The 20,749-nt window shown below is 46.5% G+C and overlaps 1 protein-coding gene across 3 annotated transcripts in view; it reads right to left on the bottom strand.

Moving 5' to 3' along the window:
• The window catches only part of TMOD1 (tropomodulin 1), a 102,857-nt gene that overhangs the window by 63,115 nt on the left and 18,993 nt on the right, over positions 1-20,749 (bottom strand). For all 3 annotated transcript variants that reach the window (XM_057547913.1, XM_057547911.1, XM_057547912.1), the window contains exons 2-3: positions 20,224-20,374; positions 631-787 (exon numbers count right to left, since the gene is read on the bottom strand). In XM_057547913.1, the coding sequence (XP_057403896.1) occupies positions 631-787; positions 20,224-20,343 (277 nt within the window). In that variant the 5' untranslated portion in view covers positions 20,344-20,374. The remainder of the gene's footprint in view (positions 1-630; positions 788-20,223; positions 20,375-20,749) is intronic.

Below are 20,749 nucleotides of genomic sequence, written 5' to 3'. Positions count from 1 at the left end.
TGGAGTGTTTGGGGAAGAGAAAGAGGCCTGTGGGGCAGCAGGGCAGTGAGCAAGGGTGAGCATGATACCAGAGGACAGGAGGATGATTTGGAGTGTAGGGGAAGTTCTGGAAGGGTTGGATAGTCGGAGTGCCTCTCTGTTCCCCGGAGCCTTCTAGATGGCTTGCCTTAGGCTGGGGCAGAGAGTCTTAGAGGGACAGATGAAGGAAGGGAAGCTGCAGCTGCCAGACAGAGGAACTTTGGGGAAAAAGAAGGGATAATTAGGGTAGAGACAGGATATCTCTTGTTCCTGGTTTGAAGGGGACAGGCCTTGTTTGGGCCTCATGTCCTGATACCATTTTAATAGTTCCTTCTTTCCCTTTTGACAGTATCAGGTTTGCATGAAAAATAATCAGAACACCCTAGTTAAAGGGGACTTAGGGGAAAGTGTTACAGGCCTGGTTTACCCCAAAACTTCACTAAATCTACCCCATGTGCCGATGCTTTTGGAGTTGGGTTTGTGACTTTGGGCCAGGCAGGGATGAGGGCAAGGAGGCCCAGTCATATCTGGCCCAACACAGGGCCTGGCATACAGCTGGCACTCAATGATCATGGGGAATGACGTACTCAAAAGTGCAACATTGTTCAGTACCTCGCTTCTCCCCTGTGTAGGGGACCAGATCTTCTCGGTCCTTAAACTCCTTTGCTTGCTTTTCCAAGTGATCCAAGAGCTCCTCCCTTTTAAAGGGGCCCGTGGGCGCCTTGGTGGTCTGATCCTTCTGCCTCAGGCCCGCAGGCAGCAGTGCATTCTACAGTGGCAGTTGCGGGGCAGGTGCACAGAGAGAGAGAGAGAAAGAGAGAGAGCAGTCAGCTGCTGAAGACTTGCATTCCTCCAGAAACTCATCACTGAAAAACGGGGAGCTCAATCTAAGTTGCTCATTTACATGTAAGGAAACTAACAACATGGGAGGGGCAGAGACTTGCCCAAGGTCACTGGCAGACAGGGGCAGAGCTAGGCTAGGACTCAGGTCTCTTAACCATACCTGTTTCCCAGCCTCTAACATTTTTTTTAAAGGCAAGGGGGTGAGGGGTCAGCTGACCAGGGGCTGAGCACAGCGGAGGGCTCCAAGAGCATCTGCTGAGGGAGAAATAGGATTAAGTTGGTGTTTGGATGCATGAGGGTATTTACAGCCGTTGTGTAGAAAGTGGTTGGGGAGAGAAGCAGCCCGGGGAGTTTGAGTTAGGGCCCTGGATGCAGAATCAGGCAGGAAGAGGCAGACCCAAAAAAACAAGCAGAGAAAGCTGGGCAGGACTGAAGGAAGGGCCAGGCATGCTGTCAGGCTGCAGCCCTGGTTGGCCCTACCAGCTGCTTTCTACCCTCCTGACTGTCGTGCTCATGCCTGCTGGCTGTTAAATATTTTGAACGTTGCCCATGGAGATGGGTCTCTCAAGAAAGATAGCATCAACCAATCACTGTGCTCTCTTCTTCAAACATGGGCAGGCTTCTAGGTGTGGGCTCACTACTAAAGCAGATTCCTAATCAGGGTGGATTTGAATCACATGGGCTTCACTTTAACTCAGTATCGTAGAGATTCAAAGAAGTTTACGGTTGCCAGGATGCTTAGAGATCATCCAGTGTACGCATGGTCCCTTCAAGAGGAAACTGAGGCCAAGAGCAAAGAAAGACTTGCCCAAATCTAGAACCAAAACCAGGGTCCTTCTTCAGATTTGGGGGAAGAGGGCAATCTTCTAGTTAGATCATTGCTCTCTCCCCACCCCCTTTCATTCGGGGAGGTCAGGAGGATATTGGGAAGGCTGATGTGAGCAGAATCTCACCTCACTTCTTGCTGCACCCCCAAAATGGCTAAATTCGAGAGCCGTTCCGTCTCCAATCTTTGTACCAGCAAAATGCATATCTTCACTCACTCACTCACACTTCAAATCCTTTCCTAAAAGCCCCCTCTGAGAGGGGAATGCTATCAGCTATATGAAGAGAGCTCTGTGCCTGGCACATAGAAGGACAAAGCTTGGGAGGGAGATACTACTGTTTGACTGCAGTATGATTTTTTTTTTGTTTTTTGTTCTTTTTACAAGATAGTTTACCACTGTGCTGTTCCACTAAGAGCGGTGGGTGCAAGATCAGGAGACTGGAGTGTGAGCCCAACTCTGGGAGAGCTGAGGTGAGCAGGGCCTAGCACACTGATCGGTACACATGGGCTCGGAGAGTGGGGCTGGTGTATGTGCAAATGGATTTAGGCCGCAAGTCAGGAGGGACATCTGGGAGTTGGAGCACATTATGAGAGGACGGCCAATAGGTAGAAAATCAAGCCTTGACTGATTTGTGGATGAGTGTCAAGAACATACGTGGTACCACAGATACCCTAGTTTTCCTTAAGCAGCAGTCCTCAGACACTGTCCACCGTGATATGGAGGATGGCTGATGGTCCACAGATGAGCCACATTTCCACGGGTATGTCCCAGGTGAGACAGGATTTCCTGTGGCTACTAGTGTGTGTCCATTCAGTGAAAGTACATCTACCGTAGCCCAGTTGAGTGAGGGCACAGCCTAAATGTCGGCAAGTGTCCATCTGTGATTACCCATAATAAGTAATCAAATTCTTTGTGACACGCCAGCATGTCACAGTTAACCCCACAGCAGGCTTAGGCCCTGACTTGGAGTAATGATGTCTCCAGCAACATGATCTTGGGCAAATCTCACCGTTTCTCCGTTTCTTGGGCTGTAAAATGTGAATAATAACAGTCACTCTCTCAGAATTGTTGAGAAAAGTAAATTAGACAGTGCAGGAGAGCGCTTAGCACAGTGCCTGATACAGTGAGCACAGGAATTATTATTGACTGTTGTTGCTGTTCTAAAATCAGATAAAATACCTTTTACCAGGAGGTTGGATACACAAATACGTATGTTGGACAGGGGATGTGTTATCCCAATGTATCTTAAAATTCAAAAAAGGAACACATACAAATATAAAATGAATTAAGCATGGAAAGCAAGTGTTTTCCCAATGATCCCCATAGGGAAGACCTGAGAGATTTTTGTCACCATAAAGGATTTTGATGGCAGTGAGGTGCTGGGGCACATTCTGACTTCTGAAAGGCTCAGTATAGTGATGGGAGAAACCCATGAGGTTGTAACTGAGGGGAAAAGGGTTTGCAAACTCACATCTCTCTTTGAATATATCTGATAGAAGCCACTGATTCAAAGTAGGGTTTTTCACATTTTTTCCTTTTTCTTTTTTTTGTTTCTACATGAGATAATGGATGTTCACTAAACTGGTAATCATTTCATGATGTATGTAAGTCAAGTCTTTATGCTGTACACCTTAAACTTCTACCGTGCTGTATGCCAATTATATCTCAATAAAACTTGGGGGGGAAAGTAGGGTTTTCAACATCAGCACAAGAGGTACTTGGGGCTGGATGAGTCCTGGTCGTGTGGCTTGTTCTATGCATTCTTGGCTGGTAAGCAGCATCTCTGTCCTCTGTCTAATGGATGCCGGTAGCACCACCCCTCTCCTAAGTTGTGACAGCCAAAATGTCTCCAAATATCGCCCGATATCCCCGGTAGGGGTGCAAAATCACCCCTGATTGAGAACCATTTCGGTGTTAAAACTGAAGCCCATATCCTTCTAATAGGGGAGTGAAGATGTTTTTAATGTATTTTTAAAATATTACTTAGATGGCATGTTAAAGTATAGTTTCATTTATCTTTATCGAAAGCAGTTGACTTTTAAAAAGGCCTTTTCTAACAATTCTTAGCTTATTGGATTTTTAAAGTAAATATTGAGACTATCAGCCTCATTAGGAGTTTGTTTTCATTCCATCAAATGGTGCGTTTAGTGAACTATAACGTGATTTTCAATTAAAACCAAAGACAGTTGTATGTTTTTTAAACTCATGATTATTTATCATTTTAACTTGTTTTCAAAAACAGCATATGAACTCACATGATATACAAGAATTAACTCAAAATAAATCAAAGACCTAAATGTAAGAGCTAAAACTATAAAACTTTTGGAAGAAAACATAGGCATAAATCTCTGTGACCTGGATTAAGCAATGGTTTCTTAGATATGATACTAAAACAATAAGCAACAAAAGAAAAAATAAATAAATTGGACTTCATCAAACTTGAAAATGTTTGTGCTTCAAAGGAAACTGTGAAGTAAAAAGACAACCCACAGTTTGGGAGAAAGTTTTTGCAAATCATATATCTGAGAAGGATCGAGTATGCAGAATACTTAAAGATCTCCTAAACTCAAAATATAAGACAAATAACGGAATACAAAAATGGGCAATGGATCTGAATAGACATTTCTCCAAAGAAGATATAAAAATGGCCAGTAAGCACATGAAAAGCTGCTCAACATCATTAACCATCAAGCAAACACAAATCAAACCCAGGGTGAGATACTACTTCACACCCATTAGTATGGCTATAATAAAAAAGACAAGTAAAAACAAGTGTTGGCGAGAATGTGGAGACATTGAAACACTCATACACTGCTGATGGGAATGTAAAATGGTGCAGCCCCTTTGGAAAACAGTCTGTCAGTTTCTCAAAAGATTAAAAGAGTTATCACGTGAGACAGCAATTCCACTCCTAGGTATATACCCAAGAGAAATAAAAGAATATGCTCACACAAAAACTTATACATGAACGTTCATAGTAGCATTAGTCATAATAGCCCAAACGTGGAAAAAACTCAAATGTCTATCAAGTGACAAATGGATAAATAAAGTGTGGTATATCCATACAACAGAATACTATTTGGTAACAAAAAGAAATGAAGTACTGGTGCGTGCTACATCATAGATGAAACCTTGAAAACATCATGCTAAGTGAAAGAAGCCAGTCACAAAGGACTACATAGTGTCTGATTCCATTTATATGATATGTCCAGAGAACAGTCAGATCTGCAGAGACAGAAAGGAGATTAATGGTTGCCTAGAGCTGAGGAGGAAGGTGAGAAAGACGGAGTGACAGCTAATGGGAACAGGTTTCTTTTTGAGGTGATGAAAATGTTCTAAAATTGACTATGGTGATTGTCGTATAACTCAGTGAATATACTAAGAAACACTGAATTATATACTTTAAACAGGTGAATTTTATGAATTTTACATCTCAAAAAAGGCATTATTTAAAATGGACTATGGGGCTTCCCTGGTGGCACAGTGGTTGGGAGTCTGCCTGCCAATGCAGGGGACACGGGTTCAAGCCCTGGTCCAGGAGGATCCCACATGCCACGGAGCAACTGAGCCCATGTGCCACAACTACTGAGCCTGCGCTCTAGAGCCTGTGAGACACAACTACTGAGCCCACATGCTGCAACTGCTGAGGCCCGTGCGCCTAGAGCCCGTGCTCTGCAACGAGAGGCCACCACAATGAGAAGCCCGTGCACCACAATGAAGAGTGGCCCCTGCTCGCCGCAACTAGAGAAAGCCCACGAGCAGCAACGAAGACCCGACGCAGCCAAAAATAAATAAATTAAAAATAAATAAATTTTTAAAAAATGGACTATGTTATTGAGGGAAAAATTACAAAAATGGCCAATGCAATAAATTAAATGCCCATGGAATGCTGAGAATACAGGCTCTTCGTGTGTCAGTGGCCAAAATTGATGCTGAGATTGGGCAGGCTAGAGCTGGCCAGATTTAATATGGTGTCTTGTTTTACAGAGTAAGGTGCCGTATTATGTAAATTCGTCATGGAGCAGTTAAATGTATATGAAAATGCTGCCTTGGATGACTATTAGAACCTAAAACTGACTCTCAGACCCAGCCTACCCAATTGGTGAGGAAAGAGTTCCCATAACCATTTTGTTGTCACCTTCGACCAGGAGAGTATTTGTTGAACATGTATGTGTAGAAATGTATCTTTCATTCCTTCATTTCTTATTCGTTCAACAAACATCCATGGAGTGACTATTATGTGTCCAGGCAGTGTGCTAAGACCAGGACCCCACCAAGGGCTCTCTAATTTGGAATAACTGAGGAGACGGAAGGTAAATGGGGGAAGCAGAGTAAAATGAGAGAAAAGTCTCAATTATAGCACATGTGTAAAACAATGTATTGTTTTAGTTTTTAAGGTTAATCAAGATCCTAAAGTGGGGTCCACTTTACTGAATAGCAAAGAATAGTCGATAACTAGCCTCTACATTCCTGTAAAGGTCGTATAAGTCCACGATGCCTGCTGGTAATTGGAACCATCTAAACTTTAAGGCACTTAAGTCTCATTCTCCTAATCTTAAGGTCTGCACAGGGTAAATTTGCTGGACACGTGCTTTCTTTATAGTTAGTTCAAAGGGAAGCATCAGTCTGCTCCTCCAAGACAGATATCGCTTCTGCATGAGGGGAATCTGTATTTACACACACACATCACATGTACATCTTCACTCCAAAGACCGGTGGGTTACGGGTGAGATTTGCTTTAGGAGACAGCTTTGGTACAATATATATGACTTGGAGCATGCCTTCAGGTCCTTACTTACAATTGGAAATTTACTTGCATGTGGAGGACAGTGACTAATGCCTGGGCGATCTTCTTATTATCGCCTGACAGGAAAGTCAGTGTTAGTTTTAAGGAGGAAGAATTTCTAGACACTCTCTGATCTTAGCCTAAATATAAAATTATAGCTGTTAATGCTTGGGAGTGGGGAGGACTGTGGCACTCTGGAGCTTTCAATGCCTCCACGCTACTCTGCTCCAGCTAATTATTGCCGTGTAAGAACGTGGGTGGTGTTTTTAGATCTGCTCAACTTTATGTGGAAGCTCTTGATTTTTAAATATTGACATATGATCCAAATATTTTAAGAACAATGTTCAGACCAAATAAAACACAGATGCAGGCCAGTCTCAGCCCATGGGCTGCCATTTTGCCATCTCTGATCTGAGGTTCCTATCAGACTAAAATTCCAGGTAGAGAAAGTCAAGATACTCATTCATTTATTCCACACATGATTACTGAATGTCTTGCTCCTTTCAGGCTCTGGGCCAGAGGAAGAAAGAGGTGTATACATGGGTTTTTAATTTAGAGGTTTTAAAAAAAAATTAAAAACGAATCAAAAGTTTAATATGTTCTTGGAAATAATCACAGAGGGGAAAAACTAGGCAATCTCTTTCTGTAGTTCCCTACTTGTGGTTTTTTAAATGGTGACTTCCTTTTAATGTTGTAAAATTAAAACTCCGATGTGCAGCCTGACAGGTTAACATCTTAGTCTAGTTTTCTCACCCAAGCTCTGGAGTCCAGCTGCTCACAGGACAATGGAAACTGACAAATCCTCAACTGTTGTTAGGAGCTCTAACACCCTGCAAACAGGTGAAGTAAAGGCCAAATATTAAGCATCTGCACAATTATCACTATAATTATCTAATTATAGATAGCTGGGGCTATGTGAGACTCCATCCTGGCTAGAACTACTGCGGGCTGGGTTAGAAGTGCACACACAAGCAACACATACACACACACACACATACACATACAATGTATTAAAAGGATCATAGGCTCCAGGCAGCTCAGAGCTGCAAAGCCCTGAGACAGCCTCTGGGCCAATTCTTTCATTTTCATTTGGGGAAACTGAGGCAAGGGAAACTGAAGTCACTTGCCCAAAGTCACACAGCTTGTTAGCCACACAGCCAGGAAGCCTGAGCTGATATATAGGTGGCACTGCACAGAATTAGCTTCTCAAGGATCAGTATGACTGTCTTCAGACTGGTGGCTTAGCATATATACAACGTCCTTTAACCTGGTTCTTCACAGTGACAGAAAACAAGGAATTTTATCACTTTCCCCCCATAAATCAGCTACGTCTAAGAACAAGGGAATGTACAATGTGTCCCCCGCCTTGGGCTGGGCTCCAGGCGTCCTGGGTTTCTGTTCTGTGACTGAACCATACGCAGCCCCCTAGAAGAGGGTGGACCGCGCTCTCTATCGGGTATTGGCAGCGAGGGCCGGGGAGGGCAAGGGCCTTGCCTGAGGTCACACGTGGACCGAGAGCCCGGGCTCCTGAATTCCAAGCCTCAGAGAGCTTTGCATCCCACCCGACTGCCTTCCTCTAAGAACGGATCCTGGAAACCAGACGTGGCCCCGTGTGAGAACCAGGTTCCCTCGCACCTCTTTATCACACTGGCCTCCGTTTACAGGTGGAGAAACTGAGGCACAAAGGCATGGAGTTATTGTCCTGGGTAAGAGAGAAACCCAGGAGGTAAATTTCTCAGAATTCCCACTGAGAAATTTCCGAGGTAAATTTCTCTCTCCCTCCTGCTTCAAACGACCTCAGCCTGCCCCAGACGCCCGCCCTTTCCCACGTCCACCACAGCAGCAGCCCGAACATCGAACAGGCCAGTCAGCCATCCAGTTACCTTTTACAAGGCATTTGACCCAAATGTTTTTTTTCAAGTGGCCTTGAGGACTTTTATTTTCCAATTCTCTGCCAGGTCTGATTCCCCTTGTGTTAAGCGTGGCCCTCCAGTGCCTCGGGGCCCATCAGGAGACAGAGCGCCCGGCCTCTGCCCCGTTCACCAGCAGCTTCCAGATCCCACTAGAGGTCACTCAGTGGGGCTTCAGCAGAGCTTTCTTGTCACGCACGTCAGAACCTAGCCTGAGAGCACAGCACTCGTGCCTCGGTCACAGACGGGACAAGCGGGTCCAGACCTCTAATAAGCCCCCTCTCTCCATACATTCCCCACCCATCCACCCGCCTGACGCACTCTGGACCTCCTCCTCCCTTCTTGTTCTCTCCAGAAAAAGCCAGGCCTTTGGCTCGGCCACCATGACCCTGCTGCAGGGCTGGTGAAGCCCAGGATCTAGCGCATCCCCCGGACAGCTTTACAGGGCGTTCGTGCTGACACCCAAAGGCACCCTTGTAGCCCAAGCCCAGTAGTTGTTTGTGGTGGAACCTATGGCTCATAACAGCACACTTTGTGTCTCTCTGGTGTTCATGGCACAAGGTGAGGCCAAACCTTCCCTTCCCAGCGTTCTCCTAATCCTCCTTTTCTGCCTCATGTACAAGGAAAATGTTCCATGTTCCCTGCTGTGCGGGGCACCCTGAGACAACGAATGAGTGATCGCGCTCCACAGCGGCCCAAGAGAGGGAGACACACCCAAGTGTGAGCAGCTTACTCTACCCGGGCTTCCTGGAGGAAGTGGTTCCTGAGCTGAGTGAGTCCCAGGGCACCAGGCAGGAGACAGCCGGGGTAAGAGAAGAGAGGAGAGGGATGTTACAGGGGGACAGCACCGCAGAGACAGAGGCTTGGCAGAATGAGGGGGTGTGGCTCACCAGGGGAAGGAGTCTGAGGCTGCAGGGTTTGGAAACGTCTCCATCCGATGGGAACCGGCCTAGTTCAAGCTGTGCTGTCTCTTGCTGGGACCATCAGAGTAGCCTCAGGCTGGCCTCCCTGCCTCGGGCCTCTCCATCTGTACTCCCTTCCCCTTCTATCAGCCAGCCGGACCGCACCAACTCGCGCATCTGACCGGGTCACTCCCCAACACACTCACCAATGCTCAGCACCTCTACTAACCCACAGAATCATGACTAAATTCATCAGCCAGACATGGAGAGCTTTTCATGATTTGACCTCAACCTACTCCAGCCTCCCGATCTTCTCATCTTTAAGTATTCCATGTTCCAGCCACTCCAGGCTGCTCCGCATTCCGCAGCCGTGCCCCACACCCTCACCCTTGCCAGGGCATTGCTCAGGCTGTGCTCTCTGCCTGGAATTCCATCCCTCCTCCCCTCCCTGCATTCATCCTTCAAAGCCCTTCCCTTGGGCACCCTGTCCAGCCTTTGCTGTGCTCCCTGCACTGATCTGGTGATTCTCTTTCCAAACACCCTGAGGCATCTTGCCAATTCTTATATAATGTTCCTCTTAATTTGTCTTGGAGCACATTTATGCCGTATCCCTCTCCCCAAGGAGACTGAATGCCCCTCAAAGGCCAGCTGGGATGTATCCTAGTCGTCTCTGAATCTCCAGCACCAAGCAGTGAGTGCTAATGTGTTCTGAACCGTCCAGAATCACACAGCACTGATGCTCCAGCAGGGAAAAGATGGTATTTCTTGGACACCCTTCAAGTCAGCATCACACCTGCTGCCCTGAGCTGTTTGCTGGGCACCCAGCTGCTGCCCCAAGCAGGTCTGGGGAAGGGGATGCATTATGAAGGGTGCTAGAGTGCAGGTGCCCACCATGGGACCAGAGTTTACTGATGGAGATTTTGGAAAACGCCAAGCTAGAGAGTAAGACCTTTGTAATGTTTCCTTTGGGGATCTGGATTTAAATTCCTATCAACTCCTCTCACTCCTCCTCAGAACTTTTGGCAGAGCAGGACATCAGGCCATCAGACTGGCAAACCCATAGTGACAGACTTCAAATTGTCACCAATATCATATCTCCCCTTATACAGTAATAAAAGCACTCCACCCTTAGCTGAACACATGGCCACTTAGATTAAGGACTACTTTTCGCAGGCTCCCTTGCAACTAGGTTGGGTCATGGTATGAGAAGTGTCTAGTGGCAACTTCCAGTAACTTTCCTTAAAAGGTACTTGAAAAATGGCTTTTCTCCTTTTCTCCAACCCCCACCCCTTTTCTTCTATTCTAATGCCTGGAAAGCAGCTATCCTGGCCACCACCTTGGATCATGAGGATGGGGGCGACACCTTAGTGATGGCAAGGACGTGAGGTGAATGGAACCTGGGACTCGGGGACGTTTGGGGAGCTAAGCTCCCTACCTGCCCTGGACTGCCCACCTCTGGACTTTTATGAGATGAATAAACCACTGCTTACATCATGTTATTTTGAATCTCTATTACTTACAGCTAAACTGCATTCTAACTGACAGCCTGGGTTCTCATCCCAGGGCTTTGAGGCCACAAACAGGGCACTGGTGCTCTCTGACTTTGAATTCCCTTTCTGTAAAATGGTCAAGATCTCCTTTAGCTTGAAACCTCAGAATAAAGCCTTGAACTCTATATTAGAAACAGATTATGACAATCAGTTTTATCACCATAGGGCATAATTGTTCACTTCCATTCAACTGAACAGACACTGCATTATGGGGCGACTCTGTCAGGGCAGCTGCATCTGGTTGTGCAAGTTGTGCACTGGCACAACTCCAAGGGCATTATATGTTCTCTGGTTTATGTGAACAGTGGTTGCTGGAGTTGTGCAGTGCAATACTTGCACAACTATACCTGGCTGCCCTATACCTGTGGTGCTACAGTGTGGCTCTAAATTGCAAGAACCCTAGATTCTAGTGGTCAAAGCATATATTCAGGTTCAACAAACATTTATTAAACACCTATTATGTGCCAGGCACTGGACTAGGTACTTTTCATCTATCTATCTATCTATCTATCTATCTATCTATCTAAAAATCTGTCATGTGAACAGAGTCAGAATTGGAAACTGGGAGACCTATAGTCCAATCAAATGCCAAAACTTGGTTTTGTCTGTATATTTGAATGAGCTGCCAACATTTTCAAATAGGAAACTTGCACATAAAAATTCAGATTTCCAGGCTCTCATTTTAAAAAAATTTTTTAAATAAATTATTTTATTTATTTATTTTTGGCTGCATTGGGTCTTCGTTGCTGCGCACGGGCTTTCTCTAGTTGCGGTGAGCGGGGGCTACTCTTCATTGCGGTGTGCGGGCTTCTCATTGCAGTGGCTTCTCTTGTTGCGGAGCACAGGCTCTAGGTGCACGGGCTTTAGCAGTTGTGGCACAAGGGCTCAGTAGTTGTGGCTCACGGGCTCTAGAGCGCAGGCTCAATAGTTGTGGCACACGGGCTTAGTTGCTCCGTGGCACGTGGGATCTTCCTGGGCCAGGGCTCGAACCCAAGTCCCCTGAGTTGGCAGGTGGATTCTCAACCACTGTGCCACCAGGGAAGCCCTCCAGCCTCTCTTGAAAAATTAGATGACATGGCAATATTGGGCAAGAATTGGCAGAGTGGAACAGCAAGTGCCCTTTAGTCAAACACAAACTCTCCCATTTGCCTCAGTCTCCACCACTCCCTCCTGTCTCTGACACAGAGGCCAAGAAGCAGTTAACATTTATCACTGGCTCTGTTGTTGCTTTTCTTCTTGGAAGGTAAAGTGGTAAGTGAAAACTTTCTTATGTCCACATCTCTTTCAAGAGTGGAAAAGTAAAAGATGACCCAAGATGGCCATGTGCCTCACGAAAATTGGCCCATCTTCCTCCCTTCGTCATATTACCTACCTGATGTTGTGGGTGCTAGTTTGCTGCCTCTCAAGTAGAAGGTGTGGCAGTGGGAGAGATGGGGAAGAAACTGGGGGGCGGGTGGGAAGACAGGGTTAAAACTTTATCTATGGTAATTTTTTTTTTCTTTTTAAGGGTGATCTGAATCAAGTAAGGCAGTATTTTTACATTTGTTAAGTTTGGATAGTGGAAACATAGGTGTATTCTGTACTCTATTATATGTTTAACATATTTCCTATTAAAAATGTCAAAGTCAAAAAGGAAACTGCTCAGTGTCTTTAGTGGGGCAGGTGCTGTGCTGGGGGCTTGGAGGGGGAGGGTCAGGAAGGCTTCCCAAGGGGGAGGGGAGGTTGGGCCTTGAGAAATGGGAGGATTCTGACTTGAGAATGAAGGGCTCCAGATCCAAGAGGTCCCCCAGCAGCAGAGGCAGGGAGGAGAGGATGGCAGGGCAGGGAGGAGGGCATTCTGTGGAGGCTGGAGGCCGGTCTTGGGGAAGGCAGTGGGGTGGAGAGGTGGGTGGGGAGGTGGTCACGGGGCTAGAAGACAGATGGTGGGATGAGGACACACTGACACCTGGCCTCACTCGCCCTCACCCCACCAGGCCCATCCTTGGCTCTGTGCACGGCCGGCAGTGTTTCTAAGGATGTGTGCCTATTTTTAGAGCAGGGATTTATTTCTTTCCATTTCAACTGTTTACTTCTGTCCTGGGCTTGTGAATCTGCTGGTCTGTGCTACAAGGGAGAACCACAGCCCTGTGGACCAAACGTGGCTGCTTCCTGCACAGCCAAGAGCATCCTCTGCTTTATAGGATACCATGTGGGCCATGAATATGGAGGATTTTATGATTTTGTGGAGTCTGGTGGGAAGCCATGCAGTGTGACAGGAAGTCCCAGGATTTGGTCCTGGTGCTGTGGCTTACTTGCTGTGTGACCTTGAACAAGTCCCTTCCCTTCTCTGGGTTTCAGGGGTTTTTGTTGTTGTTGTTGTTGTTGTTGTTGTATTGATTTTTCATCACTAACGTGGGGATAGTACTGCTTACCTCAAAGGGTTGGTATGAGGATTTGATGAAATACATGAAGCACTGGGTGAATGACATGTGTGCAGGAGGGACTCTGTAAATCAGGGATTCTTTATCTGCGCCGTGTTTGTATATACAGGGATAGGGGTGGGGCTTAGATCATGTCTAAGTGTTCCTCTAACTCTGAGATTCTACAGTCCTAGGTTTTCTCCTCCATCATTTCTCCCTGCAGTTCATGGTCCCTTGGTCTCAGAACTTTTGACACATTTTGGGCTGAGGGAGGCAGGTTTACCTGTCAGTCTATCACCTACTAGCTATGCGATTCTGGGCATCCATCTCCTTTTCTTAAAATGATTTCAACCCCAACCTGTGAGGATCAGTCTCATAGGATCCTCGTGGAGATTTTCTGAGATGATGCCCATAAAACAGCATAGCACCTGGCATGTAAGACGACCTCAACAGATAAATAGCTGTAGTTTTTATATTATTATTATTATTACTTCAGGCCTTGCAGGGGCCTGTTGTTTTCCATTGTTGTTTCTATAGTTGTAATGTGTCACAGACTCCCAATAGCAGACTTCAAAATCAACTTGTAAGACCCAATTTCTTTGTAAGTTTGGGGTTATCTCTACCATCTTCTCGTGTGTAAGTATTTTGACCCTTTTACTGAGACACTAAAAAATATTACTCCTTTTCCTCAAAGCCTCATTAACAAGTAACATTTATAGTGAAATTCTTTGTGCTGGTGGTTTCTTTCTTTTTTAAGATTTATATTTATGGTGAAAATAACATAACAACTTCAAGAGAAACTGAATTAGAAAAAAGTAATTTGCTGGGTAATTCCCCAGCTTTGTTCTCCAAGTTGCCTTCCAGGCCCTCCCACACACATTCACAGGAGGTGGTAGTTAACAGCACAGGCTACTGGGTCTGACTCTCTGGGCTGGAGTCCCAGCTCCTGGGCAGGCTACTTCATCCCTCTAAGCCTCAGTTTCCCTATCTTTAAAATGGAGCTGATAACCAAACCTCTCAGAGGACTAAAGAAGATAATCCATGCAGGGCTTTGTCCCAGTAAATGTCAACTATCTATTGATGCTATAAGAGCTCACACACTGTACCCTGCCCAAGTCCCGGTGTGACTTGTCATTCTCAAACATCGCTGTGCATTGCCCGTTTTCCCTGTTGCCTGGTACAAAGGCAACCTGAACCGAGGCGCTGGCTCAGCTTCAGAGCAGCATCCACTTAACTCCAGAGAGACAAGAAAGGGCAGATCCCCTTGGGGAATCAGTCAACAGCAGATACTTTTAGCACATGGAGCATTCCTCTCCCGTGGGAGTCCAAGTGCAACAATCTCATGATAAGCTTGAGTTTTTCCAGGACGCAGACTAAGAGAGAGAAAGTTTCGGGAAATTTTTTTTTTTTTTTTTTTTTTTTTTTTTTTACTGTGCACAAGTTTGGAATCCTCTGCTGCAAACAAAGCAGCTTTCTAACTCTGTGTACTCTACTGTGTCACGTGACACTGGGGCTTAACAATTGCATCACTGAAAACATAACCCCCCTGAAACATTACCTATTAGCTGAATTCAGGTCATAAGATTGCCAGGAACTGCTCATAAAATCAGAGACAGTTAGATCTGGAGTGGGTGTCAGAGGGCATCTAGGCCCACTGTGTCCACTTTGCAGATAGGGAAACTGAGATCCAAAGAGGGAAGAGCACTTGCCGAAGTTGGGAGCAGAGCCAGGATTGAATAAGAACCTCTGCATCTTAGATTGTTTCTAGGAAGAAAAGGGGATACATTTTCATACAGCACCTTCCGCAACTACAAAACCAGAGCACATCCGTGGCTCAAACTATCTTCCTGAAGACTCCAGTGAAGCCTTATAGCGGTGTGGCTAAGACGTGAACTTTTAGAGCCGTGTCATCGCTCTGCCACTGCCTCATTTCAGTTTCCTGGTCGAGTTACTTCACCTCTCAGTTTTCTCATCTGTAAAATGGGCATGATAACAGTGCCTGCACCATAGGATTAGGATGACGGTTGAATGAATTAATATTTTCAAAGTGCCTAGAACAGTGTCTGCACATAAAAAGTGCCATATAAGCACTTGTTAAACCAGAATTAAAACAGGAGGAGTATAGAGTATAAGAGAGAGGGCAGCGGGCCTGGGCTGGTTCCGCTCTGGCCTGTGATGACAGCAAGTTCCTTCTCCTCTCTGGGCTCAGTTTCTGCTCTGTAAGTTGGAGGGTTGGACACCTGCTGGTCTCTGCGTCCCCTCCCGACCAGAGGCTCTGAGGCCTCTCCTGGTCTGCAAACGTTTGACCTCTCCCTGTGCTGTGATTTCAGAACACGGGCTGAGGACGGGTGAAACTCGAGCTGGAATGTTTGTGCTCTCAGAAAGAATGGAGCCCCGCTAGATCTTTTCAAAACTCCCATCCTGACTTGCAAATCAGGTAACAGAGACATCTCAGTGAAGGGCTAATTGTTAGATGGGGACAAAAACCCCGCTGGTCTCCGTTATCTCCTATCCTTGCTCTGATTTCTCTTCTCTTTTTCTTGAACTTAGAGAGAAAGGGGGCTTTGAAAATGTCCATTTGAAGCCACAATGCTACGAGGATCACAGGTCTCGGATTGCCCAACCCTACTCTGAAATTCAAGTGCACTTGCACCTTCCTCCTGCCAGAGGGGGAGGTGCCACACTTTGGAGCCTGTTTGAAATCTGAGTCTCCACGCCCTGGTCCTGTGATGCTGAGCAAGTCAGTCAGCTCTGCACCTCACCGGGTCCTCCAGCCCGCCAGTGTTCACACGCATACCTTCCTGTTAATCACCGGTGAGAAGGGCTCAGGGCAGCTGGCTGTGTGATGGTACAGAGGCCCTGGGAATCTGCTGCTAGGGCCAGATACCCTGATATTAGGGGTGGGGCCATTTGCCAGTTCAGAAGTGAAATGGAGCTCCTAGCTGGGGCTCAAGCCGTCCTTAGGGGCTCCACTCTCGGTTCTGAGGGCTCCTCCATCTGCCCCCTTCCCTCTCCCAGGTCTGTTGCTTGGCTCTGACCCTTGTCATCACCTACCCAATTTGTAGCCACAGCCTAATCTAAACTCACCCCCATCCAGGGACTCAGGGCAACTCCAACAGCCCCAAGGCCAGAGGCAGCAGGCTCTGGGGGCTCCTGGGAGTCTGTGCTTCACCCTGAAAACAGCAAAGATTCTGCAAGATGGCAGAAGGGTTGTGGAGAGGGGCAGGGGCCCTTCCTTATCTTCAGGAAAGATCTCTCTCACTACCATGGGAGCCCTTCCGCCTCTCACCCATCTCCCTAGCATCTCCTCCGGTCCATCTGTCCTGAGTCAGCAAGTCCACTGACTCTCTGCCTTCGGGACTCCCTGGGCCTGCTGAGAAAAGTTCAAACTCTTTAGTCTTCCTTGCACCTCTCTGCCCCCCTATCTAGCCCAAACCCCCTTCCAGGCTCAGCGAGCCCTCCACAGAGACCACGCCTAAACTCCGCATCCCCAATTACTTGCTGTACATGAGCCTCTGCTTGTGACCTTCACTCAGCACAGAATTCTTTGTTTTTATTCTTGACTTTGAAAAATCCAGGACCCAGTTCCAGTATCACCTATTCTGTGAAGCCTCCCACCAAAAAAGAATTAATCCTCTCCCTGAGCTCCCTGTGTGCTCCCACTTAGAACATGGTTTATTACGCCTGCTCCCCACTGGACGGAGGGCCTGAAGGGCAGAATCCCCGCTAGGCTCCCCTGTTGGTGGCCGCACAGGGGTCGGCGCGTGGCAGGTAACGGAGTCATGTTTACTGAATTGACTAGAAGTAGCTACATCCTCCTTTAGTTCTCACTTTTTAAAACTATCTGCTCTTGCAATCCTATACAACGGTGTTCTAGGATAGAATTAGAACAATAACTTTATAGCAATAAAGCTGGAAGCTTGATTGTTTCTTCCCTACATCACTCGTTTTTATGGAAACCCAGGCTAATGGAAAGCGATGGTGCAGGGGAAGGAGGAACCCAAGGCTCTCCCACCGATGCTGCCTTCTAATCAACCCCCAGCAGCCTCACCTCAGGGACCATCTCCTCCTGGCGGGGTCAGGAGCGGGGGGCAGCGGGGGTCGTGAATAGCAAGACGAGGACACATTGCTGGAGGGGTTTGTCACTCTGTGCGGCCTAGGACCCAGCACCCCTAAACAAGGATTCTGGGTTATCTAGAAAGAAGACATTTAATCAAACCCAGAGATAAGCCCAGGTTATAAGCTCATGGAAGCTTAGCTTTGAATGGGACCAACCAACTCCATTATTTCACGGATGGGGACACTGAGGCTTAGGGACGGACAGCAACTGGCGCAAGGTCACATGAATGTAAGAGACAGGGCCAGGGTTGCACCTGGGACACCGAACCTCTAGTCCTGCATATTCCCTGCTAAGCTACAGTCCCTCTACACGAGCTGCAGTTACTTGAGGGTTAGTGAAACGGTAAAGTAGTGTTTTCTGTATGGATCACTGTTCAACTAGGGTTGAGCAGTGACAGGTTTTTTTAAAAAAGGCATGAAATATACCGTTTTTAATTTAAAAATATATCAAATGGGAAATTCACTTAATTCAGTAACATTCATTCCCTACCTTCTCTGAGCTGGGCATTGGCCGGGGTACCTGAAATAGCCACCTCCCTCAGCTCTGCTGACAGCTCCATGGTGACTGGCCAAACCACAGACATGACCAGGGAGCCTCCAGGCCTTGTGATGCTGTAACCTCACTGCAGAGGCAAATTCTGAGTATTAAACACACTTATATGTGCTACCTGACACATATTCCCCGCCATCCTGTGGCAGCTGGCTTGACAGAACAGTGGACTTGGCTTTTGCAGACTCAGTTGCAGTACAGCTAAGTGGTAACACCCTGCAGGACTGGGGCAAGGGTCTCTAGGAGCCTGTACATGCTCTGAATCAGTGTCCAATATACGGTGCTTCTTCTCCCAAGGCCAGGATTCACGGGTCCAGAAAATGGGAGTAGCACCCCTCACTATTACCAGTGGTACCCCTAGTGACCCACTGGCAAAAGTCGTGCATCCTGTTCCTGTGGCCTGATGCTCTGCTGGCCTCAAGGTCTTAGTTAGTTCCAAAGGGAGGAATGCTTCCACTAGGAGACAGAGCAGTGATTCCACTGGATTGGAGGTTAAGACTGCCACTTTGGGCTCCTTATGCCTCTGAACGAATAGGCAGAGAGAGAGTTTCTGTACCAGCTGGGGTGATTGGTCCTGGTTACCAAGGGTAAATCAGACTGCTGCTCCACAGGGAGGGAAAGAAGAGCATGTCTGTAATACAGGAGATTCCTTAGGGCTTTCTTAGTATTACCAGGACCTGTGATTAGAGTCAATGGAAAACTGTAACAACTCAATCCAGGCAGGACTACTAATGGTCCAGGCCCTACGGAACTAGGTTCACTCTGCCAGGCAAAGAACCACACCCAGCTGAGGCTATGGTTGCTGAAGGCAAGGGAAGTACAGAATGGACAGTGGAAGAAGGTAGTTATAGATACCAGCTATGACCACGTGACCAGTTAGGGAGACGAGGACGATGTTGTCATGAGTATTTCCTCTGTATTTTTTTATGAACATGTCTGTGTATGTGTGAGTCTGTGTATGTGTATTAAGTAAATATCTTTGTTTTCTTCCCTCTCTTATTCTCTTAACATGAAACAAGATGTATTGATTTTATATGGTGGTATCTAAGTATTGTTAATTTCACATCATAGGGCTTCCCTGGTGGCGCAGTGGTTGAGAATCTGCCTGCCAATGCAGGGGACACGGGTTCGAGCCCTGGTCTGGGAGGATCCCACATGCCGCGGAGCAACTGGGCCCGTGAGCCACAACTACTGAGCCTGCGCGTCTGGAGCCTGTGCTCCGCAACGAGAGAGGCCGCGATAGTGAGAGGCCCGCGCACCGCGATGAAGAGTGGCCCCTGCTTGCCACAACTAGAGAAAGCCCTCGCACAGAAATGAAGACCCAACACAGCCATAAATAAATAAAAAAATAAAATAAATTAAAAAAAAAAATTTCACATCATAGTATTAAATTACAGGAGATCAAGGAGAAAAGTAAACATTACTCAAGAACTTCACCTCTTCTTCTGGTAGGTTATACACAGGATAGTTGTATCATGTTAGGCAGAATTATGACCTTGTAATTGTCTTTTCTGGAGATAAGTATGGTTTAAGGAGATGTGTATGGGTGCCAAGTTGACGAGGAGTGGACTTGTGATGGTTAATTTTATGTCTCAACTTGACAGGGCCATGGGGTGCCCAGATGCTTAGACAAACATTATTCTGGGTATGTCTGTGAGGGAGTTTCTCGATGAGATTAACATTTGAATTGGTAGACTGAGTAAAGCAGATTGTCCTCCCTAATGTGGGTGGGCCCCATCCCATCAGTTGAAGGTCTGAATACATGTAGAACAAAAAAGCTGATCCTCCTACCAGCAAAGGGGGAATTTCCTTCTGCCTGATTAATTTGAGCTGGGTAATTGCTTTTGTTTTTTTTTTTTTTCCTTGCCTTTGGACTTGAACTGAAAGCACTGGCTCTTCCTGGGTCTTGAGCCTGCCAGTTATTCGACTGAAACTATACCATCAGCTTTCCTGGTTCTCAGGCCTTTGGACTCGGGCTAGAACTACACTCCCAGCTGTCCTGGGTCTCCAGCTTGCCAACTGCAGATCTTGGAACCTGTCAACCTCAATAATCATGTGAGCCAATTACTTATAATAAATTTCTTTATATATATATATATATATATCTCCTACCTCCTAATGGTTCTGTTTCTCTAGAGAACCCTGACTAATATAACACACACTCACACACACACCTGCAAAGGCAATGTTACTCCAATGTTATTGTCATAGAGGGAAAGGGGAAGTGGTACTTCAGGAAGTCGGCCTACCCCTCCCCTAGGTGGTAATGGCTGCTGTCCTTGCAACTGTGACAACGTGTCCCCTTTAGTGCCTACTCACATCGGGGTCCAGCTCATCCAGCTCATTTTCTAGGGTCCTCAGCTCTTCTTCTGTTAGGGCTCCAAGGATTTCATCTTCATCCAGGTCACGGTATTTCTCTAGTTCTCGTCTGTACGACATCGTAGAAGAACTTTCTGTTCCGATCTATGACCTACCAGAAAGAGAAAAATCTTAGAAAGACCCTTCTTGGATTTGCTCTCAGAGCAAATAGATGCTTATCACTCACATGGAGCCCTGGGCATGTTTTATGAATTGTCAGGATAATAATTACTCTACTGGAATCCTGTATTAAGTTGGACTAATTCTCTCATAAACCTTGCAAGGTAAAAGTCCTGAGGGCATGCAATTTAACGACTTGTAATTGTTGTAATAGGCATGGCCATTAGTTACAAGTAATAGGTGATTATAAATGGCTTATGAGTGCCTGAAAACTATTTTATTCTTCAAATAGTTCGAAAATTTTCTGTACAACCCTCCACCCATCACCCCACACCCTGATGGAAAACATGAACACTGGAAATTCTGC

This window comes from Balaenoptera acutorostrata, chromosome 6 (assembly GCF_949987535.1).
Source record: "Balaenoptera acutorostrata chromosome 6, mBalAcu1.1, whole genome shotgun sequence".
Lineage (NCBI taxonomy): Eukaryota > Metazoa > Chordata > Mammalia > Artiodactyla > Balaenopteridae > Balaenoptera > Balaenoptera acutorostrata.
Note: the sequence above shows the minus strand (reverse complement) of the source record. Positions and strands in the feature narration are given on the sequence as shown.